Genomic DNA, 21352 nt, shown 5'->3' with positions numbered 1-21352 from the left:
ATAGCTCAGCAGAAAAGCAATTTCTGCTGTGAGACCAGTGGTCCTCTATCCCAGTCCTTTCCCAAGTGGAGTCTCCCTTCTCCTGGGGATTTTCAAGACAATCCACTGGAATGTGGGAGGTATCGTTTGTACTATTAATAAATATAATTAAAAAATGTTTATTTTTGCCTAATCCTTTTCTAATATATCTATTTTGAGTATGTTTTATAATGCACATAATAGATTAGTACCACAGTATGTGTATAAGATCTATAGATAAATAAGTACATGTACACTGGGAGTCCATGCTCAAAAATGCCATACTGTCAGTGGCGAATGATAAAAAAAGGTTACAGCAGCAGGCTCCACACAACTGAGAGGCCAGTACAGGAGTGCTGACCAGAATCCATAGAAGCTGCTCAGAAGTTAGTCCTCTCGAAACTGACAGCGGTGGGAGGAATATCATTGCTCGAGGGAAGCAGTGAAGCTAGATGAAGCTCTTACTGAAGCCAGAATAACACTATTTGAGGACTAGGAATTTTTTTCTTTTTTTCTGATAAACTTTGAAGGAAGCATGTTTAGGAACATGAATGAAGACATTCCTTTCCTGGTAGTCACTGGCTCCTGCTACCCATTCATTAGTACAGTCAAGGAAATCATTAGCTGTGTTGGGAACCTTTAAAGTACCTTTCACAGGATATTTGGAATCAGGTAAACTTCACGCTCTACTCAATATGATCCTATTCCTACTGTAGCTATATTCACAGAAGTCTGAGTGATGAAGATTTAAGTGAAAACAAAATACAACAATTTAATCATGAACTACTTCTTTCAAGACAATAGAAAGAAAAATAAAGGGTGTGTTTCATCTTCCTTCTCTACATCTGGAGAGTAGGGGGATATTACTCTACAGAGAGTGAGGAAGTAGAGAGCTGCAGTGCAAAAGGCTATTTTTTTTTTTAATTAGGCCTTTTTTTTTTGGTGCAAATGAGCAGTGTGGAGGCATGAAGTAAAAATATAAGGGGTAGAGGAAAGCCAGAAGGAGGCACAATATTTATTCACAATTAGTAGTAACTGAGACATATACTACGAGCTGAAAACCCAAGAGATTTAAAAGCCCTTTCAACACATTAAAATCTATAAAATCTTGACTTAACTGCTGAAATGGCAACATGCCTTAAGAGCTTATAACATTAGCCATTCAAAGTATGTTGCTATCAAATAGTGAGAAGCCTGCAGAAACAGAAGTGTGTCCACTCATGCCACCCTTGGAATTCAACTAAATATATTAATACTTCCTATGCATTTTTGATATTCAATATACTTTAGCATCAAGGAATGCAAAGCTCAGTTTCTGCTACAGAACAGTCACAGTTGTGGCAGATCCACTGAGATGTTTACCTTTATGACAGCCCCCCAGAAGAAGTAGACAGATAAGAAAAAATAAAATGAGGACTGACTCTTGTGCACATTGTCACATGTGGGCAAGGAAAGATCACATAATTATTGTTAATAATAGCACTGTTAATTTCTGAAGTAAGAGAAAAAAGACCCACTCCCAAAAAAACCCAAACAGAAATCTTTTCAGAACTGACAAATCTTAAATTTCCTGCACCAAACACTACAGCTAAATACAAGTTTCTTCCTTTCTTTCTTTTTTTTTTTTTTTTTTTAAATCAAAACAGATCACAGCAAGACACAGGATCCACGTTTGATAGGAAAGCAGAAATTACTACTGTAGAGTTGAGTGCATTTTTGAAAGCTATGTCTGATGAGAAGTTGTAACTTTTGTCAATGCATTTTTATTAAAAATCTTCAATTTATTTTAAGATTACATTGAAAATCAATTATTATTAAAACCAAGAACGCAGGCAAACCCAGCTTCATGCAAAAGTTACTCAAGTCATTTGCTAAAGCAGGTAAACTAGCCTGGATGAGTTTTCGCAGGAAGTAATAGTAACTGTTCCTATATCTGCACTACTGAGAGGTAATCAGAACCTACCAAAACAAGGAAGTGATGAGAACAGGAGGTAAGGGCTTTATTTTGGCAAACTGCAGAGTTTAGTATGAGGGCTAGGTGGAGTAATGCAATGGAAAAGAAAAAACGTATCAGAAGTGAGGAGGATGTTCAAGATCACCTACTCAAGTTCATATGGTGAGAGACAGAAGGCATGAGTGGTGAAGGGAGAGAAAATATAGTGCCCAACTGCAATACGGTTTTGAGAAAGCACAAAATTGAATTTGTTTCTTCAAGAATATGGACAATATTTTGTCACTTTGTTTTCATTTGTGGAGCAGAAAAACTGGTTTGCTTGAAGTTCTGGGAAGCCTTCACCAGACTGCATTTTGGCTCATTCCTTCTAAAAATGCATTATTAAATAACTTCAGTTTCGTGATCACTTCATTTCTGAATTGCTCTGAAGATAAGTTATGTTGTGTGGAGGGATGCTGCTGCATACAGTACCAATGGAGTTTCGTAAGCTGCAAGATGTGCATAATCAAAATAAATATCTATCTGCTTATAAAACTAGCTGAAGGCAATCCAAGGGAATTGTATCAACTTCTTCTGCTTAATTCCATTGTAAAGATTAGTTTGTATCATTGTTAGGTATTTGCTGTTTCTCATTTCTTTCTACAGCCTTTCAGATAAGCAGGGATCTTAATAATCTGACAGTATCTCAGGAACCGACATACAGATGTGATGACTAATTGGAATAACAAATGAAGCCAGTGAGATTTGTGTTTTCTACAATAAGACCGATTATTATATTATATATAACATATACTAATATCTATATAAGACCTATTATAATAAGACTCAACTCCAGTATCCAGTTTGAATAGGTATTTTCAACGTTTGTCTTTACTTCTGCAACCCTAACAAAGGGCACAATATGGTTCCCCGATGCCTCTGCCTTATCTTCCTGTCCTACTCTTCTCTAGTCACTGACAGTTTTATTTTCCTCATCCTGCTCCATCCAACTCTTCATTTCTTAGAAATTTTGATTCATGTGTGGGCCTATTAAATCCAAATCTTCACTTTTTAGATTATGACTGGGTTCTTCCAGATGCCTCATCTGTTTTTCGAATAAATGTTCTTCCTCCTTAACTTCTCCTCCAAAACACACTAATAACTGGATTCCTGCACGCACCTGGAGATCTCCTTCTTGACTTCTTTTCATTGTGTTTCGAAGGACCCCTCCTTACCCTGAACACACCAAAGGACAGATGAGATAACACCTCCAAGACCACCCCTACAGCTCCAGCATGACCAGTCCAGGCTGGCTATAGGGAGCTGGGGCCTGGCTGTGCTTGTTGGATTTGGGGCTGAATGCCATGGGCTGGCATGGGGGCCTGGGTAGCAGGAGAGAGCCATAGGGTTGGCGGTGCATATCTTTAACAACAACAGCAACAATGATGATGATTACTTGAAATTCCCTTCATAACATAAATATGCCTTTCAATGTACATCTTGAGAAGGAGCTAACCTTGGCAAAATAAGGAAAAACTGAAATCTTGGTTTAATATAAAGCAGCATACAACATTAATGACAGACACTGCCATAGTCTCTGTCCCTCATTTCTCAAAACTAACTCTTTGAAATATCTCAACTACTCTATTTCTATAACAGCATTTGATTTCAATTGTTCATAGCTATTAAATAATTTCACCAATATTACAGAATTTGTTCTCAGTCATAAACTACTTACTTCTAAGGTATCAAAAGATATCAAAGACATCAAAAAATGCTATCTAGTACCTTTGATCCACATGCAGTTAAGCACTAAAAATCAACTTTCCTGAAAACGCTCTAATTTAAAGAAATGTACAGTATCAAGGCACTTTCCCTCAGCATTATCCTCAATCTTGTCTTCCTCCAACCCCATCCAAAAACATTTCCACATCTGATAAGTAAGGATGGGGACAGAAAGAATGTTGTCAAATTGTTAAAGCAGAGTATAGCAAGGAATCATAAAAAGTCAAGCACAAAGGGTTGCAGGGAAAGTCTTACCACTCATACCCTTTTTTTTGACAGATATTTTACATGTGTTTAAGCTTCAAATGATATTTTTTACAGTTTCCTCAGGCAATCTGCTGCAGTGCTTATCTGTCCTTAATGGCAAATGGCATTGCTCAAATGTCCAACAAATGGTTTGCCAAAAGTACACAGAACTTGACTCTGTAAGACATAACTGAGTTTTACATTAACAAAGATATATTTCCTAAGATGAGTATTTCCACATTTATTTCAAATTAGTGCAATATTCAAGTGTCAGGCTTGCAGCAAGATACATAAGTGTGAATACGACAACTGGAAAGAATTATCAGACATCTTAGAACCACACTAACAAAGCATTGATTTAGAGAATATCCACTTGAATAGAGTTTTCATTGGCTCAGTAAATTATGATATGTACAGTATCTGAAGTTTTTATTCTGCTACCATAATTCTGCTTTTTGACTTTTTGATTTTTTCTATTAGAGGTATTAGTGAAACAGAAGAAATTACAAAAGACTTGAGCTAAGTGTGAGAGAATCAAAGTGACAACTGGCAGCCCCAAATAAGCCTTTTAGCTGAAAAGACCTTCACCTAGAGCACAGAGAGTAAAATGGTTTCTCTCCAGTAACGCAGATGATTTTTTTAGAACATATGATACTTTAATTTCATATAAACATACCAGCATTATGTCATGGTTTTATGATTTTCGGTTATTGGTACTCCACATCATAACATCATGTAGTGAATGTACCTGGTTCTCAGAAGAGAAGGACTACTACATTCCCCACGGCACTTTGCTCCTCTGTTACCATTTTCCAGCCGGAGGGAAAAGATAAAAGCTCACAGTATAAAAACTTGCAGATCACGAGACCTCGGCCCTTTTTCTGCCGTCTCTCGTCTTGGCAGCACCTCGCTCTCCAGCCGTCTTATCGTCGGTAGTAGAGTAAGGCCTACCTTGATTTTGGGACATTCTCTCTCTCTGTATTGGATTTATCAGCTTAAATTGTAATTATATTGTATTATAGTGTGTTGTTTTGCATTCCGATATCTTATTTAGTAAATTAGTTTGTTTCTCCTCAGATTGTTGCTGCTGTTCTTTGCTCTCAGGGCCATCTCCTTACCCTTTTTCCCTTTTCCCTTTTCACGGGGTGTGGGCCCGTGGATCCCCCGTCCCCTTCGTCACGGAACCGGGCCGAACGCCCGTAAACCGTTGACAAAACATCAGCAGGGCTGAATGCTACTGTGTTATTGTTCTCATAATGGTGATCTCTCCAGCAGGAAAAGAAGTGATCCCATTGTAAAAGATAGGGATGAACTATAAGAAAGAAAATCACACTAGACTTGACTGCTTGGACATTTGCTGGAAATTTGCCTGTCAGTAACAGAAGCTTGTTTGCTGTAAAACTGTGAAACTAGTTAGTTCTTTGTAGGGTATCAGTAGGACTAATCTGCTTTTTCAACATGCCTTATTATGAAGAACCAGCACAGAGTCCCTACAAATTTTAGATTAATGGAAATACCAAGAATTTGTACAACTTTTGACTACCTTGTACCAACATTTTCTCTCAGTATTTTTTATTTATTTTTTAATTATTCTTATTTTTTAAACTGGTTCCCTAAATACTGGGTCTCAGCAGAAATGCAAATCAGTAGTCTGACTTTCAGAAATGCTAGGTTCCAGACTTTACCTAGACACTCAACCATCATCCATCCACTAGCAATCCAGTACCTACAAAGTCACCAAAGATTTCTGTGGCATGTAAGTAGATTGCTGGAGTCTAACAGTACAGTCTGAAACACCATTTGATAAATAGTAGAGCTTTAGAGACAGAAATAGACAAAGACCTCCACTACTGTGGTAGTATGTATTTTACTTTTCTTGGACAAAAAGTTTTACTGTTTTACTGTGCTTTACTGTAATAAGTTTCAAAGACATCGGTAAGAATAACAGTAGCCAAAGGAAAAAAGTGGGAATGTTTTCATCTTAGTATTTGAGAAAACATATCTCAAACAGGAATATTTAGAAACTTTTTTTTTTTCCCATTACTCATATTTATATCATACTTGTCTATATTTCTGGCAAGGTCCCTACAGAGAGATACTATTCATATCATGAAATGTAGCACTTTAAAAATATAGTATTTACTGAGATGATCTTCAGAAAAAATCTAATATTAAGAAGATTTAATTCACTAAATCACTTCATATCCTAGGAACTACTGACGTAACATTTCATCCTGGCTAACTAGACCCACTTCCAATCAGACATGATCAATCTGAGTGTGGATCTAGGCCGCATATTTGTGAGCAGTTGCACTGAGGTGTACAAAATTGCCTATAATTAATTTCTGGATCCTGATTTCTGTGACAAGAAAAGGCTATATACTAAGTTCTTAATGAGCGAAAATTGAGCTACCTCAAGTTTCAAAGTACAGTTGGATACACAGTTCCTTATAGGCCAAGTGCAGAATGTGCCAGAAAAGTGAAAAAAAAAAAAAGAAAAAAAAAGTAGACAGAAATAACAGTCTTTTAACACATTCTTAAAAAATGTGACTTCAAAGGCACAATATTAAGACATCCAGGAAATCTTCATAAAATTAATAACCCAAGGAGGTAAAGCTAAGAACAGTTTTTCTGATATCTCCCCTATGAAGTACACTGTAATTCTTTATTATGTGCATGTGCAGTTGTTTCAAGATGTTACATCAAGACATGGTAGTAAACACCACTGTAAGCTGCTTTGGCCTGATAGCAAATATGGAAAGCTGCTCCATGTGCGTGAGTTTTAATTCCTTGGGTAGTAACATACACATAGAACGAATGGTAATAAGGAAAGTTCCTTTCAGATTTTTTGAGTGAATTTTAAAGTGATTTAAAAAAAAATAAATCTAACTTTCCAGTATTAAAATATGCTGGTTACAATCAGTCCATTCTGATTATTCCTTGGTAGGGAAAGGCAACTGAATAAGCCTAGATGCTATTAGATAACAGTAACATCGCTGAAGATAAATGGTCAGTTCTACTGGAGACTTATAGGCAGGATCTCACATTAAAAAATGACAGTATTTAACAACTTTTTACCTAGGGAGACTTAGTAATAAGAGCTATGATTTCAGATTTTAATTTAACTGAAAAGCATGCTTGGAACAAAAACATCCTTTCATTCTGAGATTAGTTACAAAAATAAAATCAAAATTGAATAAATTGCTTTACATTCAGGAGATCTTCTTAAAATTAACCCATATTCAAAAAGTAAAATTATTTCATTTGTTCAGAGGTAATAATGAAAACCAGCTTCAAGGAATGGATTCAGAGAAAGAGGATTTTTTTTACTTTCTTCCTCAGTAGTGCTGAACTTGTATAATTTTAGAAATAATAGTCCTGCCCTCGTTGTTTTGCTTAGAATTTATTTGCCCTCTGGAGGTGCAGTAATTCCTCTGTGAGAAACAGTATTGCTGTTATCTATAGTTGTGATCCTACAGTTAACCTATCAGTATATTTGAAACTGTTATAGGGCAAGTGATACCCATCGTAAGAACAGTCCATAGTATTTTATGGCTGTACAATTTTATAATCCCTGTAGTCCTCCACTGATACTAGCTAGCAAAGGTTATACAGGTTTTTCCACATAGGTGAAGAGTAACACAACTGACTATTGAACTGTTCTGAATATGCCAGAAGAAGAAAAGGGTTAAAAAAAATTAACACTCAAAGTAGATTTTATTTATATTCTTCAGGCATACTTCATTTTTCTTGAATTATGGTGAAAGTTTCTGGGGGCTCTTCTGCAACAGATCACTCAGCTCCCAGCTACAAGAAAACCACTGCCTTTTTCCTTAGAAGTTTAGCAGTGTAAGAGTGCAGTTAGGGAGAATCACACAAGCTGTACTCAGGGAGAGGAAACATAACACTGGAGGATGAAGCTTCAAAAGTAGGACTTCCTGTGATAAAATCCCAGGAAGGGAGAAGGGGACATTTTCCTTCTCTCTAATAAGACACTTCCACATCAGTTAAACATCTCTGTATTTGGGAAAACAAAAGCTTAACAGATAAATAGAAACACACACTACAATAAATGCTATATAGTACTGAGTGTAATAGAAATCATAAATACAATCCACTTACTTACATATATTAAAATCTCCATGTAAAAAGACAGACAGATACTAAAATCTGTAGAGTTGCTTCAAAGGGTAACAGACTTCCCAAGTACTGGGCTCAAGGAAGATTAAGGGAATCTCAAATTCTTTCAGAATTCATTTGTTAGCCACAAATTTATTCCTCTTCTGATCACTCAGTTCTCTTCCTTTTTTTCCTGCACTGAAACTGATCTCAAAGAGTGTCTGCCACCATGTTCAGATACAGAGATGGGGACAACAAATAGTATTTTTGATAAGAAAAATTGTTTTGTGAGGATTAATTTTAAACATTTATCCCATTAATGAGCAGAAAATACAATTGTTTTTAGACTCAAATATCACCAGTTTCCTCTGCACACTTTCACATTTTGACACCTCTTAACTTCTTTGTTTAGAACTTAACCTACATTTTTGAAGCTGTTCTCATCATTTGAATTTCTTAGCCTGAAATGCATTGATTGAAGTAGGAAAGCAAATAAACTTTAAATGTTAACATGAACTTACATATTAATTACAAAAATTACATAGAACGGAATTAATCCCTGTTGAATCTCAACCTTTAATCTCAAAGGAATTAATATTTTTTGCCAATCCCAATAACTTGGATCCATTTATTTTAGTACTAAACAAAAGCAGTGTTTTAAAACTAATTCTGATTGTGTTATTGTAAAAAAAACAAAACAAACAAAAAAAAACAACCTGTTAACTGCGCAGATTATCTCTATTAACTGGATTAACTGGAAATCTAGTAGTGGCCTTTTAAAAAATGATTCTGAAACTTATAATACTGTCACTTCCAGCTCAATAGCAAAGATTTAACATTTAGACGATGTAACATTTAAACGAACGACATTTCTTTACATGGTTATTCTCCGGAGGATAATCGGTCTCAGACTTCTTGGGTTTACTTTTTAGTGGCTGAATAAAAAAGGTATAAAATCCTTCAAATTATTTTGTATCAGTAAAAGAGTTGCCTTAAAAATATTTACTATTTGCAACAAAATTAACCGCCTTGTTTCAAGGCAAGTATGTCTAAAAAGCAGAGTTTCACAGGCGGTTATATCTAAGAAAAAAGGTCTCTCTCTCGGCCTCTACAGACTCCTGTCATCTGCAAAGTCAGCACGTCAGCCAGATTGATATTTGACTTGACTTCGTATTTTTGATGGTTCTAATCCCATCCATAATTTAAAAATATGTTTCAAACTAACAAAAATGTGAAATCATTTAGTATATATAGGAAATTTAATGACCCAATACAAATCATATGAGATGATTATGGATTTCCTCTGAAAGTCACCTTCCAAGTCTAAGAATACCTTTTAATTGTAAGCTTTCAATGTTGCTACAAATATTTGCTTAAATATTTGTAGTTGCAATGCTAGAAATTTTAAACTCTACCAAGTACAACATTTCTGGGGCAAACTGTTTTACATGAAATCTCCACAACAGTAGCTTGTCCTACAGAGAGATTAATAGTCAAAATAATAAACTTCTCTAACAATTGGAGACTCTTAACAAACAGTTGAACAATCTTCACACCACTGATAATTAAAAAGTCTAAAATTGCTGATAGAAGAGATACTCACAAAAAAAAAAAAAAAAAAGAAGAAGAAAATACATTTTCTTCCAAACAAGAAATTTCTCAGCCTTGCTGTGTGAAATAATCATAAGGATCAAAAAGGTAATAGTATTATTCAAACATCGTTCAGGTAGCTTTTTTGAAATACAAGCATAACATACACAAAAATTGAAAGTACAGTGAGAATGCACCTAAAGCGCAAACATAGTACAATGTTTGCTGTGTTTAAATAATTCAACGTAATGCAGTTACCCTAATGCTAATATAAGTGCAGCTGGTAGGAAAGAATACATAAAATGGAACAGGGTTTTCTCTTAGGAAGTAAATTCATGATTTATTGTTAAGACTTTTAATATTTAAGTGAACTTCATGCACAATGGTTGAATTAGTGAAAGATTCCCCTGAATTTCGCTATTTTAATGAAACTGATACATTTCGTATTTTGTTGCATTTGCAGCTCAAGACTACAAAATCTTTAGTCACATCAAACTGACCAAGAGATCAGCCACCTTTCGTTATAATTTATTAAATAATACTTCCATCATCTAAACAATGTACAGAATAATCAAATTTAAGAGAGGCAATGTTTAGAAAAGTTGAAGATTCATATTTTGTCACTACATTTTAACATCAGGTCAGCAGCTTTAAGTAAACTGTATTCGCAGCTGGAAGAATCCCTAAAACTTTTAATACTTTGAATAATGAAGTTTTGATAAAACAGGCTCACACACTCATCACTACATTTCTGCAAATAGGAAGCTGAGAAGCTCTGGTGGAAAATGGTAGCTGTATTTATAATGGGAGCCAGTGTTTTTCTCTTAAGCCACTTAGACTACAACAAGCAGCCAGTCAGCAAATTCCAAATGTCACTACCACCTTGTTACTGGACAAAGCAGATAACAACTACACAAAATTAATTCTGTTCTTGAACTGTTCTTTAAAATAAAAAATTAAAAATTGAAGTTTCAAGCTCTACTAAATGCTCACCATCCTTGATGTATACTTTTTTTTTTTCACATGATGATCAATACTATTTGTTTTCAATACCCAACAAAGAAATTAGCAATTCATACATTACCTAATGCTGCTCATGCTTCCAGTTTCTGATCCAAGTTTACATCGCTCCAGTTGGCTCGCTACGATCTGACGTTCAGCCTCAAGTTCTCGAGTCAGTCTCTCAAACTGTAGTTCCTGAAAAAATAAATGAAACCATTCATTTTGACTTCTCTTGAGAATTTCATAAAATAATTCTTGAGAATTTTACATAAAATAATTGTGCAAAAGATTTTACTATACTACCCTATGGGAAAACCTTTTTTGTTTTGTCATGCTCACAATCCAAATTTTAGCGGTAACACCTACTCATTCTTTCATTCACTCTAATGATATGTGTTGTAGAATGAGCCAGCTTATCAGGAATGGAATTTCCAAACACATTAAATAATTCAGGCCCATGTCAAAATCATTCACAGTTCATGTAGAGCTCTTGGCATAAAAATATGTTTATAACGAGGTGATCTAACTATGCTGTGTCATAAGCAACAATTTGCGTTACTAAAAAAAGACGTAAAGTTCTGCAGATGATCGTGTGGTGAGGAAGGCTTTTCTACTGAGGATAAAAATATCAGTCATCATAGTACAGACTACTGAAATAAATTAAATTGAAGGTATATTGTTACAGACCGAACATGGTTTAACTTCAGCATTTAATGACGGATAAGAAGGGAAACTCAAGCAGTTTGGATAAAAGCCACAAATTGAATACATCTTCTTTCTTTCTGTCAGGGAAGTCAAACCAGCCCCACCAGGCAAGATTTATCTGAAGAGTCCAAAAATGAATTTTCCTTTCTATACACAGGAGACTGCTTCCTGAAATTAAATTTAAAAAGCAAACAAATTAAAAAAAAAAAACAAAAAACCAAACACATAAAAACAAGCCAAGTTAAATCCTCACAGTTCCCTGAAAAACTGTATTTTCTACATCTTTTAGTAGTATTTTTGTCAAATGCAAAATAGAAATACTAACAGGGAATTTTGCTTTTTAAAAAAATATTTTACATTCTTATTTATTTTTAGTTTGTTAAACATGCTGCCTTTTCATTTTGGTCACAGTTAAGTAAAACCACATTCATGGGTAATGGAAATAGTTCTCTTGCCTCTCTCCTTTACACTGAAGGCTGAAGGAGATATACCAGGGCTGCTCTGAAAGTAATACCTCCTATTTTACTATGTTGGCCATGATGTCAGAGGTGGATGTTGGTGGTACGGCAGTAGAGTTTGTACCTGCTCACCAGTATTTCATAACATTTTGTTGCCGTACAACAGATGGCAGCAGAGGGGCAGTCTGACAGAGTGGTGTCTGACATGGAAGTGCCGATGGAGCAAAAATGTGTTACTGAATTTCTCCACGCAGAAAAAATTACGTCTGATGACATTCATCAATGCTTGCTGAACATTTATGGAGACCAAACAGTGGATGTGAACAGCATGCGGGGTGGGTGGTTCATTTTAGCAGTGGTAACAGTGACATGGAAGACAAGCCATTTTCTAGATGGCCAGGCACACCTGTCACACCACAAAATGCCTCAATCAGCATTTCTGAATGAATTGGGTGGTTACAACAAGAGAACTTGGTACAGAGTTGACTATCAGCTCTAATGTGTTGGAAATGATGGTGGTAATGTTGGAATATCACAAAGTTTGCACCCGGTGCATCCCATGAACGCACACAGAGGAACAGAAAGAACATCGCATGCAAGTTTGTCATGACCTACAGAACAAAAATAAGGCTGAAGGTGACAATTTTCTGGACTGCATCATTACTGGTGATGAGAAATGCTGTCACCAATACAAGCCAAAGTCAGAATGGCAGTCCACAGATTTGCATACAGAAATATTACTAAAGTTTTGAAGAATACAAAATCAAAGTGCTATTGAATTTGCTACATGAGCATGCTTATTATTAAAGTACATCTGCACTGAGAAACTTTGGTAGTACGAAATACAAAACAGACAAAACCAAACACTAAGCTTACTTTCAAAACAACAGAAAAAGCTTTAACAGCTATACCACTGCCTTTTGAAGTTACTTTATTCAGTCACAGAACTGACACTCATACAGTCTTTGAAGCTTGGCATATGTTTTCAGCTATTCAGCTTTGTCTCCTGCCCCAGGTGAGGTAGGACATGCATATTTTTGTCCATGGCCTGTTAGAAGGTACTTTTTTAACCTGCATCAACTTTTTCTTTTCTACTAGCTGGGTTGTTTATCTTTCTCTTTATTTTATGCTTCATATTTCTTCAGTTAATCATTCTGGTTACTTTCCGGACACTTCTGCATTTTCCCAACTAACACTCTTATGCCATGAGAAAAGAATTGTTATGAAGACAAATTAATCATGATCGTTGTCTTCAGAATATACTTCTCTAGTCTTTACTATAACTTATATTTCTTTCTTTTCTTTTCTTCTCTTTTCTCTTTTCTCTTTTCTCTTTTCCCTTTCCTTTCCTTTCCTTTCCTTTCCTTTCCTTTCCTTTCCTTTCCTTTCCTTTCCTTTCCTTTCCTTTCCTTTCCTTTCCTTTTCTTCATTGCCTCTTTCTCTCATTTCATAGCATACATCATGACTCATCTTCCACTAATCTTTTTTCAATCCTACCATACGAACTGTTAGCAAATTTCCTAAAATTACAGGTTTAAGAAGCCTTTCTCTATAGACAATTGGTCCCCTGTTGTGGAAATATTTCTGTTCTTGAGATGCAGAAATTCATGTTTTCCCATCTCTCTGTCTATGTCCACATTATTTAAATCCTGTCCTACAGAGATGAATGGAAAGGGCAGTTGTGCCTCTGTCCCTTCTCAAGCAGGAGGCAAAGATGTTCTGGATCACTAAAGAAAAAAATAACCTTGGGTTCCTACCTAGATTCAAGCCACTACCAAGTGGCTTGAATACTGACTTCATTTCTAGCTTGCAATTTCCTAGCTGCTATTTCTCACTTCATTCATTGTCTTCCATCAGGTGACAGAAGTTAACAAGGGAAGGAAGGAGACAGAAGGTGGTGAACTAAGGGTGTGTGAAGGGGCAGATTCACACAGCCATTCCCCCATAATTATCCTCGACATTCAGTTTAACATAAAATGGTTAGATATTCGCTCATGTGATGTTCAAGGTGAAGGTCCACAGGGTTGCCTTGGAATGAAAGAAGAAAAAGATTCAAATAAGAGCAGGGCAAGTTTGCTATTCCACTGTATTAAGAATCTCTGACAGAAAAAAAAAATTAATAAGGTTCCTCCTTTTTGTTTGGGAGGCAGTTAGAGTGACTAACATTTGAATAATTCCATATGTTTAGATTTCAAGTATCTGTCACAGTGCAAGAAGACAGACACTAGAAATAGTATTTGCTTACATTCTATAAAAATATCCACTGAACCTGACTCTATCATTTGTCTTATTTATTCTGTTTACAATCCTTTTCACCAGATCATGCCATCTTGTGTTATCATCACAATCCTCTGTTATTTATTTGAATCAAGCTAATCTGAATATCAGAATTAAAAGCATATTCCTACCCACTATTTACACAAATCTTCATCTCCAAGAGAACTGCAGAAACTACACTGCACCTTCAAAGTTAATTTAAGCAGCGCTACACCAAATGCAGCTTCGTGGACTGTGCTAAAAAGGGCAATGATGCCAAAGTAAGTGCACAGGCAAAGGCAATGCAAAGCCAAAATGACTGCTCTGACAGTCCTCAGCACATAGCAACAAAAGAGTGTGGGAGTGCGATGCCAGCAGAAAGATTAGACGTCATGACAAGAGTGATCCAGAGAAACCAGTCAAGAGAGCAGCTTGGAAAAGTAGGAACTTCAATCCAACTTTATCAGATTGTTCTAAAGTGATAAAAAGAGTATTTGATAGAGTCTGAAGCAATTTTTGTTTAAAAGTCTTACTTATCTATCAACACTCTTCGGGGGAAAAAACACTCGCTACTCTATAGAGGTTAACTGGACAGCCTTTTCAGTATGGGACTTACATTCTATCTACCCTCAGCAGCCACAAAAGCACTAAGCGCTTGAGGTAAGTCTTGTATCTCACAGTGGTCCAGAACACTGAGTAGGCCTGACAGAAATCTCCACAGCCTTCAGAGGTTGTGAACTCTGAGCTCAGGGCACACCAAGTAGAGGGGTTTTGGTTACCTTCTCTTTTGTATTTGCTCAGTGGTCTGTGTCAACTCATTTGAATGTTGAGAGGATGAAAAGAGGTCAACAGAAATCTGGTTGATATTTAGAGCTGATCTCATTTTACTCTGCCCTTTATGATCTCAAAGTAATTTTTCACTCTTTTTACAGAGAGATGTGCATCTTTTTACAGAGATGCTGTGCAAGAGACACAGCAAAATCAGTAGAGATGGTTAAAAGCAGCTGAAAAATAATTTAAATTAGATCTAAATTTAGGCTGAATATCCTTATGAATTCATTGAATTCCTAAGCATCTTAAGGTCGTAGCATTAAAAGAGTGTTAAGCTTTTGACTGTGAATATGTTATACAAAACAAATTGGTGCACTGATGATCATTCAAATCTTCATATACGAATAACAGCACTGGGGGAAGGTTGGGAATCCCTGGTGAGATGAAGACAGAAAGCCTGATTACAGCTAAACAAACAAAGTGGTCTTGTGAATTGATGCCTTTTATAGAAATATCTTAGAAATCACAGAATTTCCTAAAGCACATAGGCTGTGGAGATGCAAAACACAGGCTCTACCTTGTTTCAGTTTATTAAACAAGAAAAAAATGTATCTCAAATGTCACAAGCAGTCTGTGTATACTGTTATGCATTTCCCATGGCATCATGCATAATACCATATACTGCATATCTATAAACTCCAAAGTACTCCATTATTCAGCATGGCGTTTTAAACAAACTCTTTTTAACCTGCAGTAGTGATAACACAAGAACAGCTATACATGAGGCACCTACTTCCTGTGAAAATAGCAAAATCTTGAGAAGTTTAAATTGGCAGAAATCCTGAAACCACATCAGACACAAACCAGACCTGACAGCCTACCTTCTATCTAGAAGGAAAACAGAATGCTTTCAAGCATGATAAAAACATCACTAGAAATGCCCCCTACCCATCTGACACTGAATGCTGTTCAGAAGCTTCAAAATTGGGCTTTAGAATGTACTATTCAATCATTCTAGTTTCTCTGATTTTTCTTGTACTTTTCTCACTCTTTTTCACTGAAACATTTCATTCTTCTCCTTCATTTAATAAAATCAAAGGGTGGGAAACTGCTCTGAACAGGGCAATAAATAGATGAACACAGTGGTAGCAAATACTAGTAACTCAGTGGTGGGTATGTTGTTGCAGGATCTTAGTGAAGGCAAAAAAAAAAAAAAAAAGATTTTTTTTAAAAAAGGACTTGCTAGTAGTTATGACTGTAATTGTTTGGGAAACTTCTAGTTTCCAGGTGTCATCAGTTTGGAGGAAGCAATTCATACGCTGGAGGGCAGGAATGCCATCCAGACAAGCCTTGACAAGTTGTAGGAACAGGCCTGCAGGATTATCATGCAGTTTCAGAAGGTAAAATTGAAAATCCTGAATGTCACAAAGTTTCACAAAGGAAAATGAAGCACCTCCACAAAAAGGACCTATGAGAGTGGCAGACAAAAGGCTATGAATCAGTAGTGCATTCTTTTTGTGATGATGGCCAACAATGTACTTGGTTGCACTGGCAAAAGAACTTTCAGCAGGACACAGAAGTAATAACTCCCCTCTATTTGGTACTTCTGAAACTGCCTCTCAAACACACTCCCTGATTTTGGGTCACCAGAACAAGAGACACAAGATTTTGAAGGCCATCAAGATGGTTATGGGATTGAAGCACATACTGAACAAGGAAACAATGAAGCAATTTGGTTTGTTTAGTATGTAGAAGAAAAGGTCTATGGAAGACTTAGTCACAGATTTTTACTGCTTAATGGAGGACAGCACCAGATTCTAGTCAGAGGTACACAGCAAATGCACAAAAGGCAAAAGTCACCAATTGCAGCCCTGTAAATTTTTATTGGACGTAACACAAAACAAAGAAATAAAAAACCAAACACAACACAGCAGGAGCGGTTAAGTGCTGGAACAGGCTGCCCAGACCAGTTGTGGAATCCTTACGTCTCAATATCTGGAGATCTTGAACTGCACATCTGACCTAATAATGAAGCCAGTCCTGCTTGGCGCAGACCTCCAGCTGTCCCTTCTCAGTTTTCCAGGATTCTAGAATCAATGAGTTTTGGAAAATATTTTTCAAAGAGTTGTGCCAATCTGCATTATGGATTAAAAGAAGTGCCCAGCATAGATTAGCTACTATCAATCTCAGATCATCATCCTACTTACCTTAAGATACATTGGAGCTGACAGGTGCTGGTATTTTGTCAGCCAGAACCTGCATTTCTCTAGCCCAGGCATTCACCTGATCCCAGGGCTTTAGTGATATAGGCTGGTTTGTTTAGCCATAGGGATCAGTATATTAGTTTAAAGACCAATACATTAGTTTAGCAAAAGGAATCAATGAGTGCTAGTTCTAAAACCTTCCATTTCAATTTTGCTTGGTGTGTGAACAGCCTTGGTTTTTCCTCAATGATTCTGCTTCACAAGAAGCACCGGAGTCGTAATAAACTACTTTTATCTTTTGCACCCACCAAGTGCAAGAACGTTTTCCTCAGATTTCACATATATTGTTTTGGAAATCACTCATTATGATCTAACAAGCAACTGAAGTTTGCCACATTGGGGAAAAACAGCTAGAGGTCAGTCAAAAGTCTGTGATGAAACTGAAGACAGAAAAATGTAGATAAAATAAGCGGTCATACGACCACCCTAGATACAACTATGCAGGCAGAGAGGAACGTATATTAATGAGTTCTTGGAAAAGAATGAATATATATGCCAATGTACTGCATATGTATGACTTAACTGTTTAAATGTAGAAACTGGGAGAGCGCACACCTGATTTGTCAAGTCACCCTGTACGTATCACGAGGAATAAAGGAATCTGCTTTCTAACACCACATTGGAGTTAGAGAATTGAGAATTCTCTTCCCAGATATCGAATGACATTAGCAATCACAGGCTTCTTCGCAAGATCTTAACATGGCAATTCTCAACCAAGGGCTATTATTCATATGGATTATTTATGGAGTCAAGAAAGATTTGCTTGATTAGAGTGTTTAAAAATATACTGCTACTTCACTGGAGTAATCTTACATGAAAAAGAAGTCCCTTTATGGCTTCAGAAAACTTTCATAGAAATCAGATCCTATTTTGCTTTCTATTTTTAGGATCCTGATAGAAATGAGATCACAATTACACTCAGATGCATGTTTCAGCTCTCCAGGCACACTGTCCTTTGCCTCTGTTCCTTGCTCTCTGAAGGCATACTGCCCAATTGCCCAGACTTCTGTTGTAATTGCATTATTTCTTCTCCAGAATAATCACTGAAATTATTCTAATTATCTTTACTTTTTTTTTCTGTTACAAATTGTGCAGTACTTTTTAATCCCAGGTTTTTCTTCCTGTTTTGTATTCAGCTTAATTTTTTAGCTTACTCCTTTTTCTTCTCACTACCTTTCGCATCCCTTGCGAACACACACAGTGGTTGATCACCCACCGTGATTGCTGTGGTACTCCCCTTCCTCCAATGCAAAATACTTCAGTCCCCAAAGTAATGAAAAGCAAGTAAAAGCCTGTGAGAGTGAGAACAGACTTAGAACTACTAAGAGTTTTCTCATCTCATACATTTGCTTCTACTCCTTTTGGGGTAGCAATGTAAAGAGGATGTAAGATAAATTGACTTTTTAACTCACTAGCTTTGACTTGTTTTAGGGCTTATTATTATTAATTGTAAAGTTCAAGGTGGTAGCAAAACTAAACCTCTGAGACACTGGACATTGTCCACAGAGAGCGAGAGAAACAGAGCTGGAATTTAGCAAAGGATCTTGACACTTCGATATCAAATTGGCCTGAGTTTGTAATCCTGATTTATTCCCCAGTTATCAAAGATTTATGAAATCAAAGTTAAGGAAAAAAACAACAAACAGAACTGTTATCATAATGAACTGTGGAATGCTGCCTTTCGCCTTGATCTTCTGATACATAGCTGTTGGGTATTTCTGTTCTGAAAAGAGCAACATTGTCCAGATAAGGCAGGAAGATGCTTTATTATGAAGTAAAGATTATTTCTACAGTTTATAGATGTGGAAAGATAAGGAAGTGAAACAGTGTGGGCTCATGAAGTGAAAATTCCAGAAGTGCTGCAGATATTGAAGCACTGTGAGAATACTTTTTGACTCCCAACAACACATCCAGTTTCTAGCTTTTTCCTTTCTTTTCCAGTCTTTGGTCTTGTCTGCTAGCAATAGCTACAGAGGTGTCAGTACACACACCAACATATATGGCTACCAAAACCACATAACACTTTGTATGCAGTCTTTCCATTCATGTGTTTAGAAATTCAAAGTCTGCTCCAGCATCTTATCATGGGGCTCTCCAGTTCTCAGTTTATACATCTCTTATTAATTATCCCAGAGCTCTGAAGCCACAGGTTATATCCTAGGCACTGCATGCAGATAGAGAGCCAGCATTATATACCATTGGCTTTACCCCTGTCCAGAATGCTCTAAGAAACTAGAGACATCTTGTCCCTTCCTCTTCTCGTGGTTGTAATGCAGAAATTATTCAGGTGAACTGTCACTCTTGTTGTCCCTGGCCTGACTTCTCAGCCAGTACATAGACTGGTAGTGTAGTACATTCAAGAACATACTCCATAACTTGCAACTATGATTGAATCTTAATCAGGATAGTAGATCTGAATGTGGCTATTAAAAAGCTACTCATTAATGTTAGTCAGAGATTCAGAAACTATATAACAAAGTAAGTTGGGCTGTTTATTTTTTTAGAACAACCTACTGTGCACAATCTAATGCCTACAGGATTTTGCTTTTTTTCTCCCACAGCTAATAACACTTAAGCTTGATTTGCTGCATACCTGCAGAATTCAGTTTGCTACTTGGCTGGGCTTCCAAATAAATACAAGATTAGTGTTAAACCACAAGAAAATTCAGCAGAAAGGCAGGGATGCTTTTAAAACAAAAAAACTCTATTCTAGCAGACAACATATTGATTGGAAAAAATATGTAAGTTGACTAAAGTATTAAAAAAACATCAAAAAACAGCCTTCCAAATAGCACTGGTTAACAAGTGAACTCAAGGACTGCACAAAATTATCACATGTTCTCTCACAGAAGATTCTGTAGCAATAGAAGTTATATTTGAAATACTCTTCTGAATTTTTCCTCTTTCATTACTTCTGCCATTAGAAACATAAAAACAAGAGAACTAGTAAAATAATTAGACAATTCATTCCTTTTCTAGCTACCCTGTAGAATACTATGCATTAAGGCAATTCCCAACAGATTCATATTGTTCCTAATGAAAGAGAAAAGCAATTAGTAATGAAAATGTTAGTTTTAAGAAGTATCATTATGATCTCGTTGCGGTATGAATAAGTTCATCCTATGAATAAAGTAAAAAAGGTTTTCATAATGAAATTACAGTCTAAAAATTACCTGTTTGAAAACAAATAGGTAAGGAACATACCATTCAGGATAACGTTTGTAGTACGGACTAAGATAGGGACAGAGCTTCGAATCAAATTAAATGAACAATCTCACTGACTAAAAATAACATGTATGATAAGAGATGTTTTAGAGGATAGAGAGGTGAGGAGAGTACAAAATCAATACTTCTGGAGTCTTCAACTACTTCTGTTGGTTTTACAGTAAAAAAATATCCAAAAAAAACAAGACAGCAAGACACGGCACAAAGACTGAATTTCAGATACTAGCATAGAGAGCTGCTTAGGATACCCACAAGAAAAGGCAGAATTCTAGACTCAGTCTCAAATAGTGCACAAAAGATGGTCCGACTTCATGCAGCTGAGAAGTTGCTCTTTAACAGTGACCATTCTGTGCTCAGACCCAACATCCCAACCAGAGCCAGAAAATTTACCTGTTTTAAGTTACATTGAGAGAGAAAATATGTAACAAAAAAAGAAAAACCAACACAACAAAAATCAAACATGACCTAAGAGTTAATTTCACAGACAGCATGAAAAGTCCTTAATGACACCATATTGGAAGCACACACAGGGCCAATTCAGGTGTTAAGAAACGCTTCAGATGTAACAAAAAGAAGCACAGTGCAGCAGGAAGGCAAAGGAAGTTATTAGAAACCAAAAGACTCCTTCCAAAAGCTGAAATCACCTTAATCGTAACTGACCATAAATATTGACAGATTAAATTTAAATAAAAAAAGATACTACAATATTGTTATTAGGGGACAAATATTCAAAGGCATCAGAACTAACAGCAATTCTTTCTTCAAATGCATTAAGAGCAAAAAGCTGCCTGGAGGCTCTGTAGGGTCATTGGATGATCAGGATACAAAAGGGTTCATTGAACAGAAACTAAGTGATTCCTTCAGAATGGTTTCTGCTATTTCATGGGAAATTCCCATGGTAAGAACTCACTGAGAGGCTCTTACGAGAGTATCTGTCTGAAATTCAAGTGACTTCAAAATATTTGTGAAACAAGCTAACA

At 36.3% G+C, this 21352-nt stretch overlaps 1 protein-coding gene across 11 annotated transcripts in view; it reads right to left on the bottom strand.

Moving 5' to 3' along the window:
- Window positions 1-21352, bottom strand: part of CTNND2 (catenin delta 2) — a 629078-nt gene that overhangs the window by 378078 nt on the left and 229648 nt on the right. For 10 of the 11 annotated variants that reach the window (XR_002434978.1, XM_021386174.1, XM_021386172.1 and 7 more), the window contains one exon: window positions 10776-10888. Coding sequence is in view for 10 of the 11 variants with exons in the window: in XM_021386174.1 (XP_021241849.1) it covers window positions 10776-10888 (113 nt within the window). In the remaining variant the exon portion in view is untranslated. Of the gene's footprint in view, window positions 1-10775; window positions 10889-11380; window positions 11522-21352 lie in introns of those variants that run through there. The other variant, XM_021386176.1, reaches the window with a different exon arrangement.

The sequence above is a fragment of the Numida meleagris genome, chromosome 2 (assembly GCF_002078875.1).
Source record: "Numida meleagris isolate 19003 breed g44 Domestic line chromosome 2, NumMel1.0, whole genome shotgun sequence".
Lineage (NCBI taxonomy): Eukaryota > Metazoa > Chordata > Aves > Galliformes > Numididae > Numida > Numida meleagris.
Note: the sequence above shows the minus strand (reverse complement) of the source record. Positions and strands in the feature narration are given on the sequence as shown.